This window comes from Larimichthys crocea, chromosome XXI, assembly GCF_000972845.2.
Source record: "Larimichthys crocea isolate SSNF chromosome XXI, L_crocea_2.0, whole genome shotgun sequence".
Lineage (NCBI taxonomy): Eukaryota > Metazoa > Chordata > Actinopteri > Sciaenidae > Larimichthys > Larimichthys crocea.
This window is the reverse complement of record NC_040031.1, coordinates 12,395,783-12,419,561: the sequence shown is the minus strand read 5'-3', so window position 1 is coordinate 12,419,561 and position 23,779 is coordinate 12,395,783. Positions and strand designations below refer to the sequence as shown.

The 23,779-nt window shown below is 41.6% G+C and overlaps 1 protein-coding gene across 2 annotated transcripts in view; it reads right to left on the bottom strand.

Annotated features, from left to right (window-relative positions):
* LOC104933295 (protein kinase C-binding protein NELL2) overlaps positions 1 to 23,779 on the bottom strand; it is an 81,531-nt gene that overhangs the window by 6,642 nt on the left and 51,110 nt on the right. Inside the window, exons 14-17 of one of the 2 annotated variants that reach the window (XM_019279618.2) lie at positions 19,882 to 20,004; positions 18,137 to 18,232; positions 4,439 to 4,579; positions 2,229 to 2,422 (exon numbers count right to left, since the gene is read on the bottom strand). In XM_019279618.2, coding sequence (XP_019135163.1) covers positions 2,229 to 2,422; positions 4,439 to 4,579; positions 18,137 to 18,232; positions 19,882 to 20,004 — 554 coding nt within the window. The remainder of the gene's footprint in view (positions 1 to 2,228; positions 2,423 to 4,438; positions 4,580 to 18,136; positions 18,233 to 19,881; positions 20,005 to 23,779) is intronic. The other variant, XM_027273077.1, reaches the window with a different exon arrangement.

Genomic DNA, 23,779 nt, shown 5'->3' with positions numbered 1-23,779 from the left:
CGATCCTGTGACACACTTAGAATACTTTTAGTTTTTATATTTTTAGTCTGTCACAGTTTCTGCTGCCGATTTTAGCCAAGAACACCAGGAAAAAGGACTTTTTAATCTCAATGAGGCTGATTAAATAAAAGTTTAGGTAAAATATATTCCAGGAAATCTTTGTTAGAATTGGAGCCAGCTATAGACAACAACCTAGAAAGTACAATATTTTTTTTTATTGCAGAGTTTCTGTAAATTGATTTTCCTCCCCTGCCTATTAAAAAAAAAGAACTTTTCTTTTTGAATTGTTTTTTATAAATTAGCGAGACCCATCTGGTGCTCTATGCAGATTGAAACAATAAACTATTTGCATATTGCACGACCTCAGTCTGGACACATCCCAGCCTTTATCTTATTTTCTGATGTCTGACCTTGGGTTCCCCTACTCATCAGCTCTCCATCTAATATCCAGCTGCGTCCGCCCACCGCCAAAACAATAACATGTTTACTCCTTTGCTCCCTCAACCGCTCAATACAACTAATTTTGACGGGCGGCTCCTCAATCTCTCAAATCAATTAATATGACTCATTTAATTAGGGAGCCATTTCTGCCCTGCTCCTTTGTAATCAAATGAATAATTTGCAGCTTGATCATTCACTACCGACACTAATCCACTATAATCACCTTCCACTACTGCCAGACACTTGGCATTAGGTTGAGTGAAACGCTGAAATGCAAAGTATGACTGGTCCGTGACCTGATAATCACTTAGGAAAAAAAAAGAAAGAAGTGTTTGGGAAGGTGGAATGAGTTTTCCGGATCAATTGTTCCCAGATGCCTTGTCACTGTGGTGTCAGGAATCAATCAAGAGCCTGAGTCACTCTAGTAGACCTTTAGAAATCACTAAATATACTGCACTTCAATTAAATTACTCATCACAAATGTATCACTGTCATTGTCAACAGCACTGTCCCATCAAGGTTTATTGTGCCGCTGTTCCCATCTGCATTCACTGTTTCCATGTCTACACATTATCCCACACATTTATAAAAAAAAAGAAAAAAAGAAGAGGTACGGACGGGGACAGCGTTTCATTTTGAGCAGAATTCGATTCATCTCGTGGATATCTCTGCTTTCTAATACTTCCAGAAATTACACGACCCTCTGGGGTCACTTTCTGATTTGTTTGTTCATGGATTTGTTGTGGAATTTAAAGGCCTGTCACATCAGAGAGCAGCAGCAGAGTGAAACTTTCACAGGTCTTGGTCTTGTCTTGGAATCGACAGCAGTTTTACTCAGATTTGTCTCCATCTCAGACAAAGAGGATACAGGATTTTTATTCCAAGACTGGTCAAGACCACAAAGAGATGTTCACTAAATTGTGTTTTTTCAAGCTTTATTTCCGACAGAGACAGCTTGAAGAGTGACAGGAATGTGGAGAGAGAGAGAGACGAGGAATGACGTGCGGGAAAGAGCCACAGGTCGGATCGAACCCTGGGCTTCTGCTCTACCAACTGAGCTAAACGCCGCCCCACAAAGGAAGCATTTTAAAGAGAGGTAGTGAGAGAAGTGATGTTAGCAAAGCTGAAGTTCTGGATCTGGATTCACCCTGTATTGGTCTTGGTCTTGACTTGGCCTCACCCCTCAAAGTGCTGGTCTTGTCTCGACTTATTCAGCTTAGGTGGTCTTGACAACAACACTGATAAATACTTCTTACCAAATTTGAACTTGCTTCTAAACAGTCCATATAGCATTCAATTGGGTCTTCATCCATTGTTACAGGTCAAGTCTAATCCTTTATCAAACGCCTGTGCTTTAATATTTTTCAAAATGGGAATGGCGGCTCGAGGGGAACAGCGTAGTTACAGGACAAAACAAGGTGACATTTGTTGCTGATGGGCCCTGTGGTGGCTGGCATCATTCTACGGGAAGAACTAGATTTACTGTTGCTTTGTTATTCTTTGTTTAGACACTTGGATAGATAGAGCGAGAGCAAACAAAGAGCAAAAAAATGCAATCATAGACCAGGTGGATGCACACGCAGTAAGAGAAAGAACATCATAGCTCAACTATCTATGGCACTCAGCACATTTCCTCTGTTTCTATCTGCCTCTCTGTCTTTTTTTTTTTCAACACATCTCTGTCTTGTCTCTTCCCATCCATCTAAATCTGCTTTGGCTTTTTCTCTGTCTCGCTCTCTCCCCTCCCTTTCTCTTTGTCTCCATGTCCATCTCCCACTGTTTCTTACCTGACAGGAGCACACGGAGCACCTATCACTGTCCAGCACCCAGATCTGCCCACTGTGCTTGACCTTGTTGTCATGGATACAGTCACCGGTGCAGTTGTGGCCGTGGGGGCACCGGCAGTCGTAGCCTCCCTCCAGGTTGAAGCACACCGTGTCGTTGGCACAGGTGTTCCTCCCCGTCTTGCATTCATTAATATCTGCAGGGAGCACAAAAAAAGATGACATCATACATATGCTCGGTGCAGGTAACACAGTTTCGGCCCAGCTTGTGGAGATGGGATCTTTTTTTGGTTTTACAACTACAAGCTCCTTAACGTTTGCCTTAGTAACATGAGAACAAGGTAAGCTTAAATAAGCACATCTTTGTCCTCCTTGACATGACCTGCTCTCTGCACCCACAAAGTACAAAACACAACAGTGTCAGAAGCTTCAAATGCAGCTGTAAGTTGTAGCAATACAAGTAGTAGTACACAACCAGTACACAACTCTAATGTATCCCAGAAACCTACTTTTGGTCAAATTATAACTTCGCTTTATAAAACCCAGACAGGTTTAGGTTTTTTCGAGAGTGTCTTTAATGTATTTTTTTTTTTCCTCCTCCTGCTTCTCAACTCAAACTGACAGCCAAGATGGGGTCAACGAGTGGAACAGCGCTAGCACTATTGTTACAGGCGATGCTTCGATGTTACTGTAGATTGAGGGTTTCTATTTTGACAGCTGACACTTCCCCTGACAGGCTGGATCAGAGAGAACGTTCCAGAAAATGAATCAGGCCGCAAAAAGCAAACTGACGTTTCGGGAGGAAAACACACTGATAATGACAGACTTACCTAATCATACCGTTACTTACACAACTGTAAGAAAACATCTTATGAAACAAACGTTGAGTCAGTTTGTGATGCCGGGTGACTCACGTATTTAGTTCTTCTAATTTAAAATGCTATTATTATCAGTGCTTCCTTCTGTACCTTGAACCTCTCTGCTCTATGAAAATGAATACCTTTATATCACTGACAATATAAAGAATGGACAGCACTCATAGGAGCTGCTTTGAAGCTCAAAATCTGTGGCTCTTGCTGCCGCCGTGTCGGTAGTCCTGCTTCTTCCGCCTCCCAGCTAATCTAAAAATTTTCAAAGACGTGGATCATCGGCCGACCTGAGACTGGCTAAATGACAGCCTGGATGCTTAAGCCATGCATCTGTAATGGCAATCAAAGTGGCCACACTGTTATTTATGCATAACTTTAAGCCTTAATATAATTTGAATGATTAAATTACAAAAAATTCAAACTCAGTACAGTTGTCATGAACGGGGAAATTAGCTATAGAGACCAAAACCAGGCTGTAAACATGTTTATTTCTGCTGTGAAGTTGGACATTTTAATATCGAGCCTTATGGATATTGACTCGTTCCGTAGCCAGCCTCAAGTGGCCCTTTGAGCAACTTCAGTTTTTAGCACTTCCGCATTGGCTTCACTTCACAGTGAGCAGGAGTTTGCCACTTTGATGGGCCTGATGTGAAATCTGGAGCCATTCAATAGAATTTTTTGTCCAGCTCTATATGCTAAACACGTCATATTCTCCCAGTGCCAAAATGTAATCTTTACCTTATTTGAGTGAAAAAATCTGAGGTAAAAAAACAAATTAAGAGCCATATCCCAAGAGCTGTATCACAACTTCAAAGACTTTAAAACTTTTAATTACACAGAGAAACGTTTAAATGTACTAAACTCGTATGAGAATAAACTATCCTGGAGAAAAAAAAAGAAAAAAAAGAATTTCAGGTTAAAATCAATTTTTCATTTTGTTCATTTCATGATCAAACAGACACATTCCTACTGAGATTTTTGTTCTTTAAAGTCCGTGTAAAGGCAATGTGGAAATGTGGAGTTAGAGGTTAAAACAGTTTTTCACCAGTTTTCAGTCCAGGATTTTGTGGGCGGTCCTTAACGGGTGGCTCGATGACACGCTGAGGTCACCCTGAGCACACCCCTGCAAACTCAGGACACATATTTATTCTGACTTTACATGGACTTTAAACATGAAATTTACGTTTTCATGTTTCATATTTTTTATGTGATCAAATTTTCTTTTGTTATACAGTTAAAAGAATTTTTTCCCCTTTAACTTATCCAAGTCTAAAATCGATAGAAAAACAGTTTTGAGAAAAAAAAAAAAAGTCTGAGTAAACAGACAGAAGGTGGGCCACTCACCTACACATGATTCCCCATTGGTGGAAAACAAGCCGTTGTCATGGTAGCCATCGCGGCACTCACAGTGGTACCAGCCGGGCAAGTTGACACAAGTGGATTTACTATCACACTCGACAAAGCCGTCTGCACACTCATCAATATCTGAGAAGAAACGGAGAGCAATAAGACATCCACACACAACCACTATCATGTGGTTTCAAAATACAGTCTTTACAGTGAACGGGCTATTAAGCTCCGTTCTTGCCTGCTAGGCATTTTTAACACTGACTGATTCATAATTGATAAAAACCTGTCTGGGATGAATCTAGTCCATAGGCTTTATTGATCAAGTGAAGTTACACAGTCAGAGAAGGACACTGTATCAATAAAAGATAGCAGAGAATGAATGAATCTAATAGAACAAGCCTATTCATAGAAGCCAGAGATTTAACAGACTTGTATTTTTTAAAATTCCATTTAAAAAACAAACTCCGGGCACAATCCCACAACACTTTCGAGCAAACAGAACTTCTGTGTGCACACATTCATTGAACCTTGCTTGGACAGGAGCAGCATCTATAAGGTGATGTGCAAAGAAGCTCAGCAAAGGTCTTTGACACCTTCTAACACAACCTGTGGGCGGCTGTTAATAGATGGCGCTCCACTTAGAAATATCCTTGACTCTGCCCTCCTCCTTCAGCTCCTCCAGCTTGAACAAAATACTTAAATTGCATGCTCTGACTTCTCCATTGTCTATTATCTGTGTTACGTTGTTTCTCACTCCTCTTTGTCTTTACACTAGAGCAACATTCAACCCTTTTATATCAACAAGCAGCTCTGCAACCTCCCGACAAACAACCCGAGAGCAAATCCAATATAATTTTCAATGAGCACAACACACACACACACACACACACAGGCAGATCACGCTGATATTTCAGCTAACATTTAATTAAACTAAAGCCCAGGCCCACACAAGAGAGGAAATAAAGCCTGTTATTACACAGTAGGGCTAAATATGTTAGGCCCAGACATGCACAGTGATTAAATGTGTCCGCATAGCCAGTGATGGCTTTTTTATGATTGTGCATGATGCATGATGCTCTGCTCTCATTATGAAAATGGCAGTGTGCCGTGTCTGACCTTCTCCACGACTGCCTGCAACAGTATCCCCCATAGAGCGACAGGCAGCCAGGCTCATGGTCCCCCATCGCCCAGGCGGTAATGGGATTAAGATCTATTGGCTAATGAGCCCTCAGCCTTTTAATAGAATTTCTGCAGCAGATTAAACGTTGATCAAATGTCCCGCAGATTAAGGCCTTATCTATTTAAATTTCCCGAATTTGTCTGAGTAGCAGGTTTGCTAAAAAAACCTACAGCATATCCCCCTTTTTTTTTTTTTTTGGTCTGTGTTCCATCCTGGCCAGGTTCAAAAAGCTCTCCCTCTCTCTCTTAGTGTGGCAGACTTTAAAGCCAAAGCTCACATTTCACTAATTACATCCGTTTGGTGAGAAAGCCAAAGCTCACATTTCACTAATTACATCCGTTTGGTGAGAGCAGAGCACCTCGTTTTCTCCCCTTAGGACAGCGATGCTGGGTTAAAAGGACACTGCTTAAAAATCAAGAGCTAACAGCAAATAGTATAACTTGCCTATCTTTGAAAATGAATATAAATTCACCCCTACTCCTGAGGAGAAATATCCAATGCTCTTTGTTGCCTGAGAATTTCAGTGTGATAAAAGCACGGGGCGCTTTTAAGAGGAAAGGCTGGATGAGGTGTATTGCCACTATATAAAATAAAATCAAGCCGCATTTGTTTGAATCATACCATTTCCTTCACAATAAGGCCGTGTAAAATTTGTTCAAAGTGCAAGTGAAGAGTCGGATACTATTTTTAACTGACGGAGAAGTCTAAAAATATGCAAATGGATTATTTTCAGACGGTTTCATTCAGGCGTTTTAAAAGCTCCGACTGTCTGGCTACACAAACAGCGGGTTACACCCTCGACAAAAGGATTCGTCGTTTTCTCATTTATCCCAGACAAACCTGTCAGCCACAATTATGACGACGCTTGTCGGGCTGCTGTCAAATCAACTTTTTAAAGTGTTTTAGGACGGTGAAACTCACTGTTGTCGCACTTTGGACTTGTCAAGCTTGAACGTGTGAGGTACGGCAAGGATACTACACGCTTGCAAAAGTCTCGCCTTCTCTTTTATCATCTTGCCGAAATGATAATGGAAGATCATTGTAATTAAATCATCCACAATGACAATCAGACAAGGATGCTGCCTGGAAGCTCTATTTCCTCGACTGAATCATGAGGCTTTTGTTGAATCATAGATGTGGAAGTCTCAGTATCTTCGCTTGTCATGTTTTTTTCTTTCTCCCTGCTGCTGCTGCTACAAAAAAAAAAAAAAAGACAACACACACAAAATGTCTTTCTGTCTATCACCCCGGAGAGGTCGAGGGTAATTTTAAAGTTATCTTGCTGACTGAAAAGGATACTGAAGCCAACACAAAGAGAGGAGGATGAGTCGAAGGAGGAAGCAGGAGGAGGAACAAGGCGAGGAAGGAGAAAGAGAGATGATGAGAGAGACCACAGTTATCCTACTCGTTATCCTGAGTGGCAGCCTGGAAACAAGGGCTCTATTAAGGCAGCTCTCGGAGGACAAAGTGTGAAACAAGCGGATGGACCTCTGCACCCTCCTGGGCTTGTTATGCCACTCTGCCATGAACGCCCAATCCCCTCTTTCTTCATCCCTTTCACCTTTCCATGTGTCCTTTTTTTTTTTTCCCCCCCCCACTTGGCTTGTCTATCTCTGTCTCAAAGCTGAGGCGAAAACAGAGGCGCCCCCATGATCACACGTCCTCATCCCTGCAGTCTGGTCTCTCTATGAGCAGAAAGAAAAGCAGAGTTTAGAGCCTTGCCTTCATCTCTCACCAGCCTCCTCACTTTCCTATTCCGATCCTGGAAAGGTACAGCTCTTTGCTTTTACCCCCTTTTTTCTTTCCCCGTTGCTTCCCTGCCCATGTCTTTAGACTTCTTTGACTGACAGATAGCCCTGCGGGGATGGGGGATGCAGTTCTCCTGCGTTGCATCACTCAGTGCCATGCGTACATCTCCAGTACAGTAACCTGATTCAAACTGATTTCCATTTCCATAGAGGTCTTCCCCATAATCCTGATAGGTTCCAGGAGGAATCATTTAGAAACATTCCTGAATCTCAACTCCAGCTCCAGAGTCAGATGCCATTTGACAATAAGTGGATTTTACAATGAGCTGAATCTGTCATGTCAGATCACGTTTACAATGGCGGCTGAGAAAAGGCTGCAGGAATCGATAATAATGTGTACAGAGCTTTTATTGGCCTGTACATGACACAGCGATAAGGTAAGAAATGGATTTCAGCTCTCTGCTCTTTTATGTACAGTAAAAAGTAATTGAGCGATTGTCACTGGTCCTCAGTCTTCATTAAGACAAAGAGCAAACTCAAATAATCAATCAATCATCATGAAGCCCGCAGCAAATTGAGTTACACACGGGGTTCTTGAAGATGAAACAGACACTGAAACACAAATCTATATCTGCGAGCACTTGAGTGGGAGAGAGTGGATGAGTAATCATGGCAAATTGGAAACAAGCCTTGTGAACAATCTGTAGCTGGAAGCGCATACAGAATGCAATCACTCTGTATCACTTACCTAAAGCTGTAAAATTCCTCCACCCTTTGAAGTACAAACAATATTATAATTTGTAAACCGCTCTATGCAGAGATAAAAACATGTGCAATTGAATTTTAGGTTGTTTTAGTTTTGAAAGTAAAAAAGATCCATTAGAAACATTCCTTTTGTCTCGAAGCCTCATACTGGGAGCTGCAGATCCAGGTGTTTGATTGACAGCTAGGCCAACAGGAGCACCAGACACAGTCTAAACAAACATGTGCTGGTAACTGCTACCTGTAGTTTAAAGCTTGTAACTAAAGGAGCTGTTGGCAGCAGCATTCAAAGCTGCATTCATCAATATATTTGTATTGACAATGGAAAAAAATGAATGATTATGAATAATAACAATAAGAAGAAGAAGAAGAAGAAGAAGAGACAATATGAAGCAACTGAGAATTAAAAATAAACAATACATAAAAAGATAAAATGGGCGGCAGTAGCTCAGTCCATAGGGACTTGGCTTGGGAACCGGAGGGTGGGCGGTTCAAGTCCCACATGGACCAGATATGGAAGGTAGCTGGAGAGGTGCCAGTTCACCTCCTGGGCACTGCCGAGGTGCCCTTGAGCAAGGCACCGATACCCCCCAACAGCTCGCTGGGCGCTTCTCAGGGGGGCTGCCCATCACTCCACCATCTCTCTCCAAAATTGCATGTCTATGCCCTTGTACTACATGTGTGTGTATCTAGGTTAAAATGCATGTAAATAAATAGAGTGTGAAAAGAAATTCCCCGTTCGTGGGATTAATAAAGTATATAGAAAAAAAAAAAAGATAAGTCAACAATAAAATAATATAAAATGATAAAGAGAAAACACACATTACGTACAACCTATACACATTTACGTACCACTTTTTAAGAAGAAATAAGAAAAATAAATTAAAAATAAATGAATTAAAAGTAAAAATAAAAGTAAAATTAAAAGTAGTGTAGCTCCCCTCAGCTTTTCTGTCTGTTGTAGCTTCTGGACTATAGTTATTTCCAGAATCTGCGTCACATGGGTTTAGCTACTGCCGCTCACCTTTACGAGACCAGTGGCAGATCCTGAGTCTGTTCACTCAAATGAGAAGAGGAAGTGACCGAAGATTACGGCCTATTATTTCCTCTCGTTGTCACTGAAGAGACCCGTTTGTGACGAAGCCGAATATCCGCCGAACATTCTGATACTAAAATGGCTCAGTCGGGAGATATTACACGTGTTCGAGATCTGGCTCTGTCTCAGCAGCAGTCACGCTTTCATGTGATATGGCTACACATCTCTCTTCTCTCTGTCGCTGCTGAATCTTCACTCTGGTTTCACCAAAGAGGATCGATAACAACTTAACTAAAGCATAATAACTCACCGTATAAACTTTTTAAGATGTCAGTGTTGTGTCTACAGCTTGCAGAGCTGCCCTTAAGTGGCCCCAAAAAAATCAATTAATGCAGGTGTAAGTATAAAAACCATTTGGTAATCAAAATGTTCGTGGTGCACTTTATAAAAAATGTCGATAGTTGCTTGGTAGATCATTCATCAAGTCAAGGTGTAAGTGTAAGGTGTGTCTATGATTGGCGATGAGAGGGAGGCATTAGGTGTGTGGGTTATTATTTCTATATATTATATATATATTTCTTTGTGTTGAGTAGCAGGCTCTTAGTCAGTGTTGGGCAGTAGCGATGTTATGAGTTTCTCAGTAGGGTCTTAACTTATATACACAACTAAAAAGACTAACTCAAAAACAGCTAAAGCTACAACAGACATGACCATAGTTAAATAATTAGTTACATTAATTGTTAAGATGCTGCAGTGCTGCACATTAGTGCAGGTCAGGTGGATATTGCTGTGGTAGTAAGGCGGTCACAGAGACAGAAGTGACTTGAAATGAAGTCGGTTTAATGTTGGTTCGATGTAGTTAAACTAGTAACTAGTAGCTTAACTCAGTCCACTTTCCAGGTGGCTTGCCCACACACTCAGTCAATAATAAAATAAAAAATTGTTACTGCTTCATGCAAATACAGTTTTATTTCTCAAAAGACAGCACAGGACGTGCAAGTTACCGAGCAGATCGGCATGCTGCAGCGGAGAGAAACAATGCAATTTAATTTGCATTGGCCTTTGAAGCGCTGCAGCTGTCCAGCTACCCTGTGCGGTTCACTGTACTGCAGCAAGCTATCCCTGGGAGATGTGTCATTTCGGTAGAAGCAGCAGGTTGCGCTCAGCTAAACGACAGCTCCGGCCATTAGCAGGGCCTAATTAAGACACACTAATTACGGGTGATGGAGTGAGTGCTTTGTGAGGCCGTCTCTAAATAAATAATGAATACATAATCACTGTGCTTAAACAAGCCGCTTGAGCTTAAACAGTCACAGGCCCCCGGGCCTTGTGGGTAGAAGTGTGGAGCAAAGGAAGGAGAGAGAGAAAAGGGAGAGCTGCAGCAATGCATCATGGGAGCTGTCAAAGGGGGGTGAAAAAAATTAATATGGCTTTAAATATTCACTACCTGTGCATGAGTGTCGGGTGGGAGGTGCCCAAGGGAGATTTCAACTGTGACGAGATTGTGTTGTGTTTTTTTTTTTGTAATACTCACTGCGGCCCTCGCTGTTATACAACAGCAACTGCTAGCCTGGTTCTCATGCACATCTTTATACTTGTATCTGGTAATATACGTGTTCAGCTTCACCTGATCCTCTCTATGTCTCGCCTCTTGTGGACTCTTGTGTTTGTTTGTCTTGCTGTTGTTTGGAAAAGTTTTTGTCTACAACTCTGACAAGCTTCCAATCGATGTAAATGACGTCCGGGCCAACAAATTGTTTCTCTGGCCCCGATCGGTTCTCTGTCCTGGTCGATGTGCCAGCATGACCTCAGGGCTCCACACTCCTTCTCTCACTGCTCAGTTTCCTCATAAACTCGCTGGCCATCTACTCATCTCCTACCATCCTCCACCTGCTCATCTTTATTGCTATTTTTCCTCTTCTATTTTTTTTTTTACATCTCATTAAAATCCCTTCCTCTGTATCATATGCTGCTTTGTTTCCTCCTTCCTTCCCCTCACTTTTCTTCCTTTCCTTATGGAAAACTCATTGAATATTTTATTAGCAAATCAAATAATATGGAACTTCTGATGAACGGGCGCCGTTTCCTGCACATAAACAGAACGTTTCCCTCTTTAGATCACTTCTCTTTATGAGAGCATCGCTTTGGAAGAAGTGGTGCCGTGGCGAACGATCACGACTTGAGAAAATTTGAGTTTTTCCTACCAATAAAACAGTGATTTACAGTGTAGGTGTATCGCAGCGCGGCTCCCTGATGGTGCTCTTGAACATTACCCTCCAGGAGTGTGTAGGAGTCACAAATCTAAACTGCATCATTAACGCCGAACAAATCTTTTTATCTCTCTCCTTGTCCTTAAAGAACATTGTTGATGCTAAAGTAGCCTCAGTGCGATGGACCCCTCCCCGCACATGAAAGGGGGAGGGGTCCATCCACAGCATCTCCTCCCTTAAGAAGTCCACAGTGTCCTTTGAGGAGCTTGCAAGAGGCCATCTGAGATGGCCATTAGTTACAGAACTGACAGCGTAGTGACATCAAATTTTAACTGGTGGCCAAGCACCCTAACAAGCTTCAAGGGCCTTGAAAGGAGAAGATAATGAGCTGAAAAATAAAAGAAATACAAAGGCTACCTCCTCATTCATCTCACAGCAACAGCAATTCAGTCAATAAACACACAGAAAACTGGAGGGGATGTTCACAGATGTCATGTCCAATTATTCCAACTGATAAAAAAAAAAAAAATCTTTACAGTCCTGGACCCGGTTTTCTAAAAGCATCTTAAAGCTAAGATGATCATAAAGAATTTGTAATAAATCTATCCTGTCCACTTATCTATCAGACGGAACGGCAACATGATTTATTTAAAGTGTTTATGGTTTTTTATTTTAATTAAGCCTGGACTTTTATCAAGACCACTGTGATGTGACGTTGTTTTATGCAACATGAGTGCAGATCGTTATATGCAAACAATAAATAAATAAATAAATACATAGCCCCATACTGTAGCAAATGGAAATTACTTCATTAGCAGGGGCAGTGATGACTACACAAAGGTGCACTGGATTTTAGCAACCTCAACTAATGAACAGTATCTATTTTATTCTTATTTTCCAGTGCACCATTGAAGTAAAACAGGTTTTTTTTCTGGAGTTTTTACTTCCACACAGTTCAAAGCTCAATTTGGGCTCAACGGCTAGCAGCTAATTTGCCTTTCTTAAACATCCCACCCACTGACATGAAATCATATGAAATGCTGCCAGCTGGACGCTCTGATTGTTGACTTCAAGTTTTGCTACATTGTCATGAAGCTCTGCATTTTATGCATCTTCTTATATATTATTGTTTATGTAAACCAAAGTTAACAAGCTGTGCATTTATATTTTTTTCTAAAAGGTCCAGTGTGGAGGATTAAGCTGTGTAGCTGCAGACTGAAACCCCCTCGCCTCACCCTCTCCAAAAAAACAGAGAGGCCCTATCTGAAGTCAGTATTTGGTTTGTCTATTTTAGGCTACTGTAGAAACATGATGGACTCCATGGACAAGGTTTAGGGTTAGCTGTGTTCTCGTTCTAATATCCAGGTGATTATGTACAGTACTAATAAAACACACAGCTATGCATATTTTATTCCATTTCTGCAATTATCTGTAAATGGAGCCCTCTAAATCTGACACACTGGACCTTTAAGCTCTGTTTTCAGAAATGGATGTAAAATTGAACAAGTTTTACCTTTAAAATTGATTTATGTTGAACAACAAGGCCTTGGGAAATACACTCTGCACTTATGAAAACCCTAATGAAAAAGAGAGAGTCACAGAATTGTTCACAAACACAATGTGTGTTGATTTCACTACATCAGAGAAAACCAGTTACAGGTAAGATGATCAATCACACTCATTCTATCTGGCATTCAATCACTTGTCCGTTAAAAAAAACAGGCTTCAACAAGCATATTAGGTCTAACTGTGAAACATCCTAACAGCTATAGTGGCACATTCTGGTTTTCTCCAAGCCTGGGAAGAAAATGAACATCCGTTTTACTGAAAAATAAACCTACTATTGCAGCATTTGCCCATCTCTCACCCCAGCCATATAAGGAATAGTGCTAGCCTGGGGCTAGAATATTGACTATGCAGCATGTCCGGGGCACACATTACATGGCTGGCCCTGCGTACATTTATATCCATGACTGAAGTGTATGTGCCCTGCCGCAGCTGTATCCTGCATAATTCATGATGTGTCAGAGTCACTCCACTAGCTGGTGTCCGTCTGTCAGCACTGTGTGTCCCCTGTCCCTCCCCATCCATTCCCCCTGAATGGTAATGACAAGCTACCAAGAGCACACACACAGCCTCTAACAGATCATAACACAAACAGGAAACACGCACCCACATACAGTACACTTCGACAGAGGCAGGCACAAAATAGTACACAAACTATGGACACGCTGACGTACAACACTCCAAAATTAGGAGGCAGGTTGACAATCCCCCAAAACCGTTCAGCATCTCCTCATGCTTAAATATATGTGTGGATGCTCATAGGTGGTGTGTGTGTGTGTGTGTGTGTATCCGCTTTGAATAGCTCTTGTTCGGTGTCTTATGACAGGCCGTCATTCTGCCACTGCAGCAGCAGCAGAAGTGGTGGAGTCCCTTGGGAGGCCTCTAAAAGCTCGCAGGGTTCTGGGGGGGGGGGGGGGGGGGGGGCAGACTTAGTGAAAGCTTTTCCATGTTCATCCACCCAGCCTTGCTTCTTCTCCTCCTCCTCCTCCTGCAGCACCAACTTCGCCGGCCTCATTCTGCATGTGAATGCAGAGAAAACCCGCTAACCCCTACCCTCATAACCACCCATCCCTTTCCTTGCATTTCCCATTCCATCGCCGCATCTGTCAGTTTTTCCCCAACATCTCTGTATCCTTCCTTTCCACTTCACCTCCTCTCACCCCCTCCTCGCCGTTACCTCCCTTTCCTCTCCCTCCTCGAATTTTTGCATCTGTCACTCTCCCCGTACATCTCCATCTCTTCTCCCCAAACCATTTCTCTCAGCCCCCCTCTCCTCGTTCCCCCCCCACGAGTAGAGCAGCATATCCAACAGAACATTAACCTCCATACATCTCTGTGAGCTTCTCCAGTAGACACCAGCCTCACTGGGAGTTCCTGTCACGTTGTGAGGAAACAGTAAGACGGACCCCTCCTTTCACACTGAATGACTGCTGAAGTGTCTAGCCAGTGCCAGAGACTTTAGCCCTGTAGCATGGGGGTGTAACATAGTCACACCCTGTCTTTCGTTATTCGGTCCCTTGTCTCTTTAACTACTCTCCTGTCATTTCAGGTCCCATCTTCCTTGATCAGCTCATTCCCCTCACCTGGTTTTCCCCGCCCATCTCCACACCTGCAGCCCATTTTCTCATTAGCTCCTCAGGGTATATATACTAGTCCATTTTCATTTCATCCCTGCCAGAGTGTCTTGTATTGTTTCGCCAAGCTCTCCAGCAATCCCTGTTTTTTGACTTCCTGTTCTGATCCTGTTTTTGCCTGTTGTGGATTTTGGATTCCTGCCTGCCCCCCGTCGGATTTGCTTGGCTGTTTTTTGATCTCCTGGTTTTGACCCTGCCTGTTTCTGGACTTAGTAAACTGATCTTCCCTGGAACTTGTCTGCTTCAGTGTCGTGCTTTTGGATTCTCCTTGCCAGTATCAGTACTCGTGACAGAACACTCTGGCCGGGATGAAATGAAAATGGACTAGTATATATACCCTGAGGAGCTAATGAGAAAATGGGCTGCAGGTGTGGAGATGGGCGGGGAAAACCAGGTGAGGGGAATGAGCTGATCAAGGAAGATGGGACCTGAAATGACAGGAGAGTAGTTAAAGAGACAAGGGACCGAATAAAGAAAGACAGGGTGTGACTATGTTACAGCTTGCCTGTTTTTTGATCTCCTGGTTTTGACCCTGCCTGTTTCTGGACTTAGTAAACTGATCTTCCCTCGAACTTGTCTGCTTCAGTGTCGTGCTTTTGGGTTCTCCTTGCCAGTATCAGTACTTGTGACAGGGGGTGGCTCTGCCAGTGGACCTGGACTATAAAACCACCAAAGAATAAATCAACACGAGGACAGTAGCTGTCACAAGACAGCCTCAGATGAGATTGGGAAGGAGTCAGATTGTGGAAGGGAGAGGGAGAGACAGACATGCACACTAAAGCAGCAGCTGCGGTGACAAACATCTTGTCACCCGAGGCTTGAAGAACACACAAGAGACTTGCCATGCATGTGAACGCTTGTTTGTGTTCATGTCCTCAAACCTTGAATTCTAATCAGCCTTAATGACGAGAAAGAGGAGAGGAGCCTTAAAACAGACCGATCCCCGAGCCACCAATTACTGATCCCCTGATTCCTCTCATGGTGTTATTATTAGAAGAAATAGACTGCATTTGTGTTTTAACTGTATGTATTTGTAGTGAAACTGTATCCAAGGTAAGAAAATGGTTTGCAACCAGTTATTTTTCAGTCAGATACAATGAAAAAACGAAGATCCGAAAGGTTTTGTTCAACTAAATTACAGTAAAACATATATTTTTTAAAACATACAGGTGGTGACTCAACCTCAATACAACGGAGGTGATTGGAAATTTGCTTGGGTAACTCACAGCATTGAAAACTGATACGCATGGTTCAATATTTTGGGAAATATGCTGGTTTACTTTCCTCTCTCTTATATGACATATAAATATGAAGCTGCAGCTAGCAGATGAGTTAGCTTTGCATAGCATAAAGGCTGGAAATGGGGATACCAGCCTGTCTGAAGGTTAGAAAATTGGCAACTGTTGAACTTCGAATTCCATTAAAAAATTTAACAGCAGTGTGACTTTCTAAAACTCTGTCCTCTCTGCAATAACACAGGCCTTTCTGTGAAAAGTTTTTACTGAAACTACTTTCTGAAGGAAACTAGTCCCTATAAATGTAAGAGATTTTTATTTATTTATTTATTTTACTTTTCAACACTTCCTTTTCTAAATCAAATCAAATTGACTACGATTCATTATACACATGATGAACGTATGAAATGTTGACATGGTATTTGTGTATGGTCACCAACGGATGCCACGGAAATGATTTGTGACATTGTGAGACTGTCACACTTCTTTGAGGAATAATATTTCTAAAAAAAATAAAGAAAACTATAAACTATAAACATTTCTGTTGTGAGATCTGCCTTGATGATGGCTGACTACAAAAGATGATATGAGGTGCATGAGGTTAAATTAATTACATTTTCACTGCAACGGGCACCATAAAAAAATTTAATTAACTGTTGTCAATTAAGTGAAGACCTGGAGAAATGGAAAAAATAGTTTTTGACAGCATGTGTAACGCAGGTATAGAAAAGGTCAAGAAAATCTATATGTACAAGTGTCTTCATTTCTTTTCTAAAGATAGATGTGACTGAAAAAGTTAACTGTGTGTGCATGTAGCGGCTGTAACAAAGGCTTTTTAACTTTTTCACTTGGTGAAAAGTCAAAGCAGGATTCTTTGAACAAAAACTCGACTGATGAAAATAAAAGTGCCTGGAGAAATCTTTGGTGGATCTGGTGCTTTTGAAATACAGAGCGATGAATAGATTCACCTTGGACAAAGCTGCCGTACAAGATTTCTCATTTGATGGACTGTCCTGCGACTGTTTTTTGACGTGAGGGACGCACACAAAAGAGGGTGAGGTTAGAGAAGGAGACAAAAAGAGAAAGGCAGGGATCTAAGACACTATGGAAGGTAATGAAATGTGTGATTGCCTGGACCGTGCCATTACTGAGAGGTCCTCAGAACCTTCTCTGCTGCAAAATGGGGAGGAGGATAAGTCATTATGGTTATTCTCAGCACACACACACTCCCCTTCCTCAGCATCTCTGAGCAGCACCATGAGAAAATTCATTTACTTTAAGACGGGCAGTAAAAAGGATGCCTTGTAAAAAAAAAAGAAAAAAAAAGAAAAGTCCTTTATGTGCAATCAATACCCGAACCAATGAGCAAGCAGAGAGGCTCCGTTCGCTTCGCTCAAACACAAGCGCACACACTGAGAGAACTGTCATGACTTGACTTTCTATTAGCTCGGCCGCTTGTCTCCTGAAGGACACTCCACGAAAAGGTTGAAGCGGGTTATGAGAAAGGTGTTGCTGCTATAGATTAGACATACAGTGTACACCGAGCACCAAGCACGGGGATTATAGTCCTTCATGGTTACCTTAAATCACTGGCACTGCAGGGGGAGAAAAAAAACAAAAACACACCGAATAGCATCCGAATCCCAACGTCGTGTTTGACATATTTCCATGTGTTGTGATACGCGTCTTTTCTATAAACACTGGCTGACTTAACACTCAGCGAAGCTATCATTTCCTATCGGATGTGGTGCATCAGGAGTTTGTGCAGCTGTGATATGGATCCGGATGAGCCTATGAGAAGGCATGCCATGCTGATTAATATGGACTGCGATATGGGGTAATTCCCATACTGCTGCAACTGCAGTTCAAATCCTCCATCAGGCCACTGGAAGAGGTACAAACTCATTATTCACAACGGAGTGCAGACCGGCACAGTCAGATCCTGTTCACACACACACACACAGTGAATATAGCAGTGTGTGTGTGTGTTCTGCAAACATCTCAGCATTTAGAGATCAGCTGTTTTGTCGGGGTCAGAGCAAAGAAAGCTACACAATGTAAGAATTATCACTGGCTTTTTAAACAACAGCCTGGATATGCCAAGATAACTAAAAACTTTAATCTCGTGCACCTTCCTACAGTAACCTCGCCTTCTCTTTCCATTTGTCCCTTTTCCTGCCATATGTGAAGAAAGTGAAACACCCACTCGCTTTACGTCACCTCTTCCTTTTCTCGTCCCTTCTCACACATTCAGGCAAAAGTCTTCCTTGAGCTATTTTTGAGGAGAGAAACGTAGGAGTGGAACCGAGATGAACTCTTACCTGTCTCGCATCTCTTCCCAGTAAATCCTTGCTGGCAAACGCAGTTGTTAGGTGAGACGCAGGTTCCTCCATTCTGGCACAATCCGTCACACATAGCTAGAGGTAGACCAGAGGAGAAGTGCTATTACTCACCGAGATTAACGAGCATTAACTATGTAATTAGACCAGCAGCAGCATATGTATTTGCATACAGAATAAGAGCTAATTTGGTGATGTGATTCATTACAGGTTCTCACTATATTATTTTGCGTGATTAATGGATCTCACCAAGGTTAATTCAAAAATGTTCATTATCCGTGGGTAGGCTGTTAGTTAATGTGTCCCCAAAACACAGAGAAGTCATTGAAGATGACAGGATGCAATGAAAATAAATGAAATATATACACAAACCTGCTTCCCAAGAATAAAGAAACCCTATTTAATATAAGGAGTAACACATACGGGGGCACTCCAACAATTAAGTATTGTGGTTTATTTTGATTTAATTTAAAAAAAGAAGAAATATTCAGATTTTTAAATGCTCTATGTTGATTTTTGGATCAAACCTTCCTCTTGTCCCCTCAAGCCTGAGGCTGGATAACACTGATGACGTCACACTGACATCACTGGGGTTATATTTTAGAGCTTTAAAGATGAGTTCATCGACAGATCAACAATTGTTTTGAGAATCAACTTTTGAATCTATTTTTGTTCACAAAAAAATCTCAATTTCACAGTCACATCTTTACATTTGTGAGTCTTATTTAATAGAAACTGAATTATTTTAGGTATTGGCCTGTTGAATGGAAGAAAAAAGCAATTTGACGACATCACCATGGACTTTATGAAATTGTAATTTTGCATGTTTCACTTTTTTTCCAACGTGCTTTACACAAAGTGACCAATCGAGAAAATCATCCACTGATTGCTTGATGACAATTCGCCCCTCCAAATCCGAATCTGTGCTCCCCACAACCAGTACACCGATCTCTTATGTGTAAAAAAAAAGTGCAGTCCCCCTTTAAATAGATTTCTAATCAAGGAATTGATTGAACAGATGAGGTCGAGTCGATTTTCAAGTAAGAGCATAGATTACAAATAGACCGGCGAGCGCAGGAGAAGCACTCATTAAAGTCAGTGTCACAGAAGGCTTTGCGTTAGCTGCCCTTGAGAGTACAAACACAATACATTTAAATGGTGTTAATATGGGAAACCACCAAACATCAACTATAAATGAGGCACGATTCAACATGTGAATATGCCTGAACAACCGCTCACACACCTCTTTAATTGGGACGTTTTGCATTGACATCCCTGAATTAATGAGGTGAAATCTTTATTTTGTGTGATTGATTAATCTTTAAAAACAGATTACAGTGAAGTATTCATGATGCTCAGTACAGACTGTTCCCTATCTAGAAGGGAAGACGGTCTGTTGATGTTTGGTACAAAACCTAAACTATGTGTTAACATATTGTCTAATAAAAACCATATACAGTGTACAGCATTATAGATAGAAGATATCTGTGTGTATAGAGTTATAGCATGTCCCAGGGGAGGAAAATATTTAATATATAGTGATCAGTATATGGGGTACACTTTTTTTTAGCAAAATGTCCTTTATTTCTGATGAATGACTTTTAATAAATTGAGCTTTTTGAGGCGGATTTTCAGTTTCACCACTGCAACGGTATTCATGGTGTCTTATATTGCCTCTTGTATGTGCATGATGCATGAAATAACCTAACTCACGAGGCAGTGCTTACCTTTGCAGACTGTCCCGTTGCCAGTGTAGCCCGGCTTACAGGAGCAGCTGTGGCCTCCGACCATGTTAAAGCACAAGGCATTCTCGTCGCAGTTGTGGAGTCCGCTGAGGCACTCGTCATGCTCTGAAGACAAAAAAATAAAAACACAACACTGCAGACAAGCTTTTTGTAATGTGGAACTTTTAAGTGGGGGAAAAAAAAAGCAACAACAGCGTAGACAATGTCATCCTCCGCTTGTACGAAGAAGAGAACCCTTGATTAAAGAAAACTAAATGTTTATTTTCCTTGTAAATATGAGGAACGATGGCATCCAGCTGGTAATTTATTTTACTTTCCATTAGGAAAAAGAGATATGAGAGTCAGTCTTGGATTAAATTACTTGATAGTTAGACAGCTGTGAGTCTACTAATAAGACATCAGTGACAAACAGCCGGCTGGAGGATGAGCCATTTCTCTATCTCCCATCACGATCTGTCATCAGAAATGGTTCTTTCTGTAATTTGTTGTTCATTCTTGGCACAATATGAGCGATGTGGCAGTCTCAATGATGACTGAAACTGAAAACAAACTCACTTCATTGGCGCATACATATATATTACTGACGTGATGTCTTGTGTTGGATTTTATTTTGTCACTGCCTATGAGCTTGAGTGTTGTAAATTGGCACGATTGTCCGTGAAGTACCAAGAGAAATGTTTCACACAAGTGTTAAGGAAATGTCCCTTTAGAACCAGGACTCTAAAGCTCTCCTCGCTGCTGCTGCTGCTGTGGAGTTAGTGATATGGTTTGTTGCGAATATCTCAGTGACAAGGCTTGACTAATAGCTGCAGCCCATGACAACATACTGTATCCAACTAACAAACAAATCTCTTCCCCCCCTCTGCCTGGAGAGGAGACTGAGTTGGCAAAATAAAATGTAATAAAGGCCTCGAGGATAATCTACTTGACAAAGCCGAACATTGATACAGTAATGATGCCATAAAACAACATAAAGTCCGAAAAATAAGAGACAAAATGTGCAAAACCTTTACATATAAATCAATACTCAGTGACAGAAACACATGACTTATTAAAGGAACAAATGATATATATTATTTTTATATACTGTATGTTTTATATTATATACACTGTTGCCCATAAAGGTGGAATAAAATGTTTCTGGAAGGATTTCGTGGGCCTTTTTTTGAAATAGTTGCGACCTAAAATGTCTGATGTTGCATGAGGTTTTCAAAAAAGTTTGGGGTGCTTTTTACATTTTTGTTTACATTTTACATTTTGCCCCGGAGCCGCGAGCCACCTTCGCCAGCCAGCGCCGGGGAGAGGTCTCACGAGGGGATCCTCCTGCACCGTGCGGCCGTCCCTGACCCGCCGAGTTCAATCCCCTGGGCAGACTGCGCGGAAGTTGCAGAAAAATCGTGGTGATTGGTTAAAATTGCAACACCGCCCTGAATTCACGGGGATTCACTGAAGTTGCGTTAAAGTTGCAAATCGCAACATCGCAAATTGCTGGAGGGTCTGGTTTCTTCTCTTCCAAACATATGACAATGTCCTGTCAAAGTGACCTTGGGCAAGACACTGTACCCTAAATTGCCCTTGAAGGCTACGCCTTCAGTGTGTGAATGTGCATGAATGATTAGCTCCTAAAACCACTCATGAAAGAGCTTTGTCAGGAAGTGGTGTATAATACAGAGTATGGAATAATAAGACAATCAAAAGTTTTAACTATAAAGTACATGTTAATGTGCCTCTAATGAGTAATGTGTAACACACAAACTGAGCTCACAGTGTTCCATGCAAAGATGTCTTTTAGTCTGAGACTGTGGGCCTCAGTTCTCCTCCCTCATCTCAGACAAAGCTTGGGAAAAGGAATCCCCCGACTCCCCCTTATTTTTGCTGAATTCTTGCATGCATGTATGAGATCAGAATTATGTTATTTAATCCCATAGACACTCAACAACTGAGCCAAGATAGCCTAATATTGCTGTTTAAACCAAATACTGACTACTACTGGATCTCTTTAAACAAATCACACACATTAAGGCTTCTGGTTCAGGGTCCATATTTTGTTACAGACCAAATCTTGTGTTACCTTTATTATAAGAAAAAGAGTTGTCACACCTCAGAAGGGAACTAAATAAATAGGCCTATTTAGAAATTAAATGTTGTAAATGAGACAATATGAAGCTGGGGGGGAGGATGTTTTTCTTATTTTTTACAATTAGATCAGACCCCGGTGTTTCTGTCCTGGATTTTATTGTGAACAAGCTGTGAGCTCAGATAAATGTGATCTGATTTGAAACAGCAGCTAGACCACCAGCTAGACCAACCCCACTGCTGTGTATTAAATTTGAAAACAAACCTTTGCACCACCGATTAATGTTCATCCCCCTTAAACTGGAGTCCATCACGCTGTGCTGATTTATTGAACCCTTCTGGCTTTATCCTCTGGGGCCTCTATGTTTGCTTACATAGTGAGATGTTTTTATTTCTAATCCCTGCTGCATCCAAGATATCGCAAAATCAATTGAAAATCTCATTCAATGCATGCATAAAACTTAAACTAAACAGTTTAAGAACTGTAAATCATTGAAGCCCGCTCAGCTGCTGTATGAACAGGCATTTTAATGCACGCCCTTCATGTGCCCCCAAACACAAAAGGCAGATCCTTATCCCTGTGTGACTCACAAAAGAAGAATACTCATCGTATTTTCCACGATCCACATAAATATTGCTTTCTGATAAGTACTTGCTTACTGAGCGCTACATCAGCTGAAGTGCAGAAACTTTATGGACTTATTTCAACCTTCTGCGATCGTCTTTTTTCTTACGTAACAACTCTGTATCCCGTTTTGACCCAAAGGGATGCAAAAAAAAGAACGATCCGTCTTTTGGCAAGAGAGCACTCTCTAACGTCAGTCTGTAAAACATTTAGAGAACTTTTTGTATTAACATGTGTTTATAGTGCAGAGAAAACTTTCAATGTGTTCAATTTATTCTCTTAGAAAAGGTTCAGAATCTTGGAAAATAAAGACTTTAGTGCTAATCTGTTGGCAATAATTTGTTTCTAGTTATTCTAGTAAATTTCTGGGCCACACCGCGCCTGGCAGGGGATGGAAATAAATGTATTTCTCTCACATTTTGTCCAGACATTAAGCAGATCTCAGAGGCTTTCCTCAACCACAGAGATCCAGGATTTTTTTGTGTGTAGTACCTACTTCTGGGTATTTTCCCCCACAACTTGGGACTTTTTAAATGCACACACTTGTGTAAGACAGTGAGGTGCGAGGAGCGAAAGATGGCACCTAAAGAGCGAGGGGATCAGAAATGTGAAGGTTTGTTTTGCAGGAGACCCGACGCGGCATCATCCATTTCACTGCCATCATGCAATCCATTATATCTCCTGAACAGACCGTGGGCTCATCCAAATTGAAAGTGACATTGTGATGAGGTCCTCCGTGGGTATGATGTATGTGCGTGAGATGGATTGAAGGGCACTTAGGAGGGCCGACGACTGCTCTGCGCTTGTTGCTGCATCACGAACTCTCTCACACACACACACACACACACACACACACACACACCTGCTGTTGGGCAGAATTAAAGTCTGCTCATAGACATATAAAAACATTAAAAGGAGCGAGAGACGAAAGAGAATGAGGTGGGGTTTTTTTTTTCTTCTCCCAAGGTCACATCTGCCAGAGCGGGGAACAGCCAGCCGTCAGTCTGAACAGACACGGCCAGCAGAGCCACCAGGTGCTATGTGTGTGTGTGTGTGTGTGTGCATGCAGGGTGCGTTTAGCACTGGTTTGCAAGTTAAGTGAGCACTGGTTACTTGTAATTTTGGTTATTTAGAAATTTAGGATCATTACACTACTGCAATCGTACGCAACTCTAAATG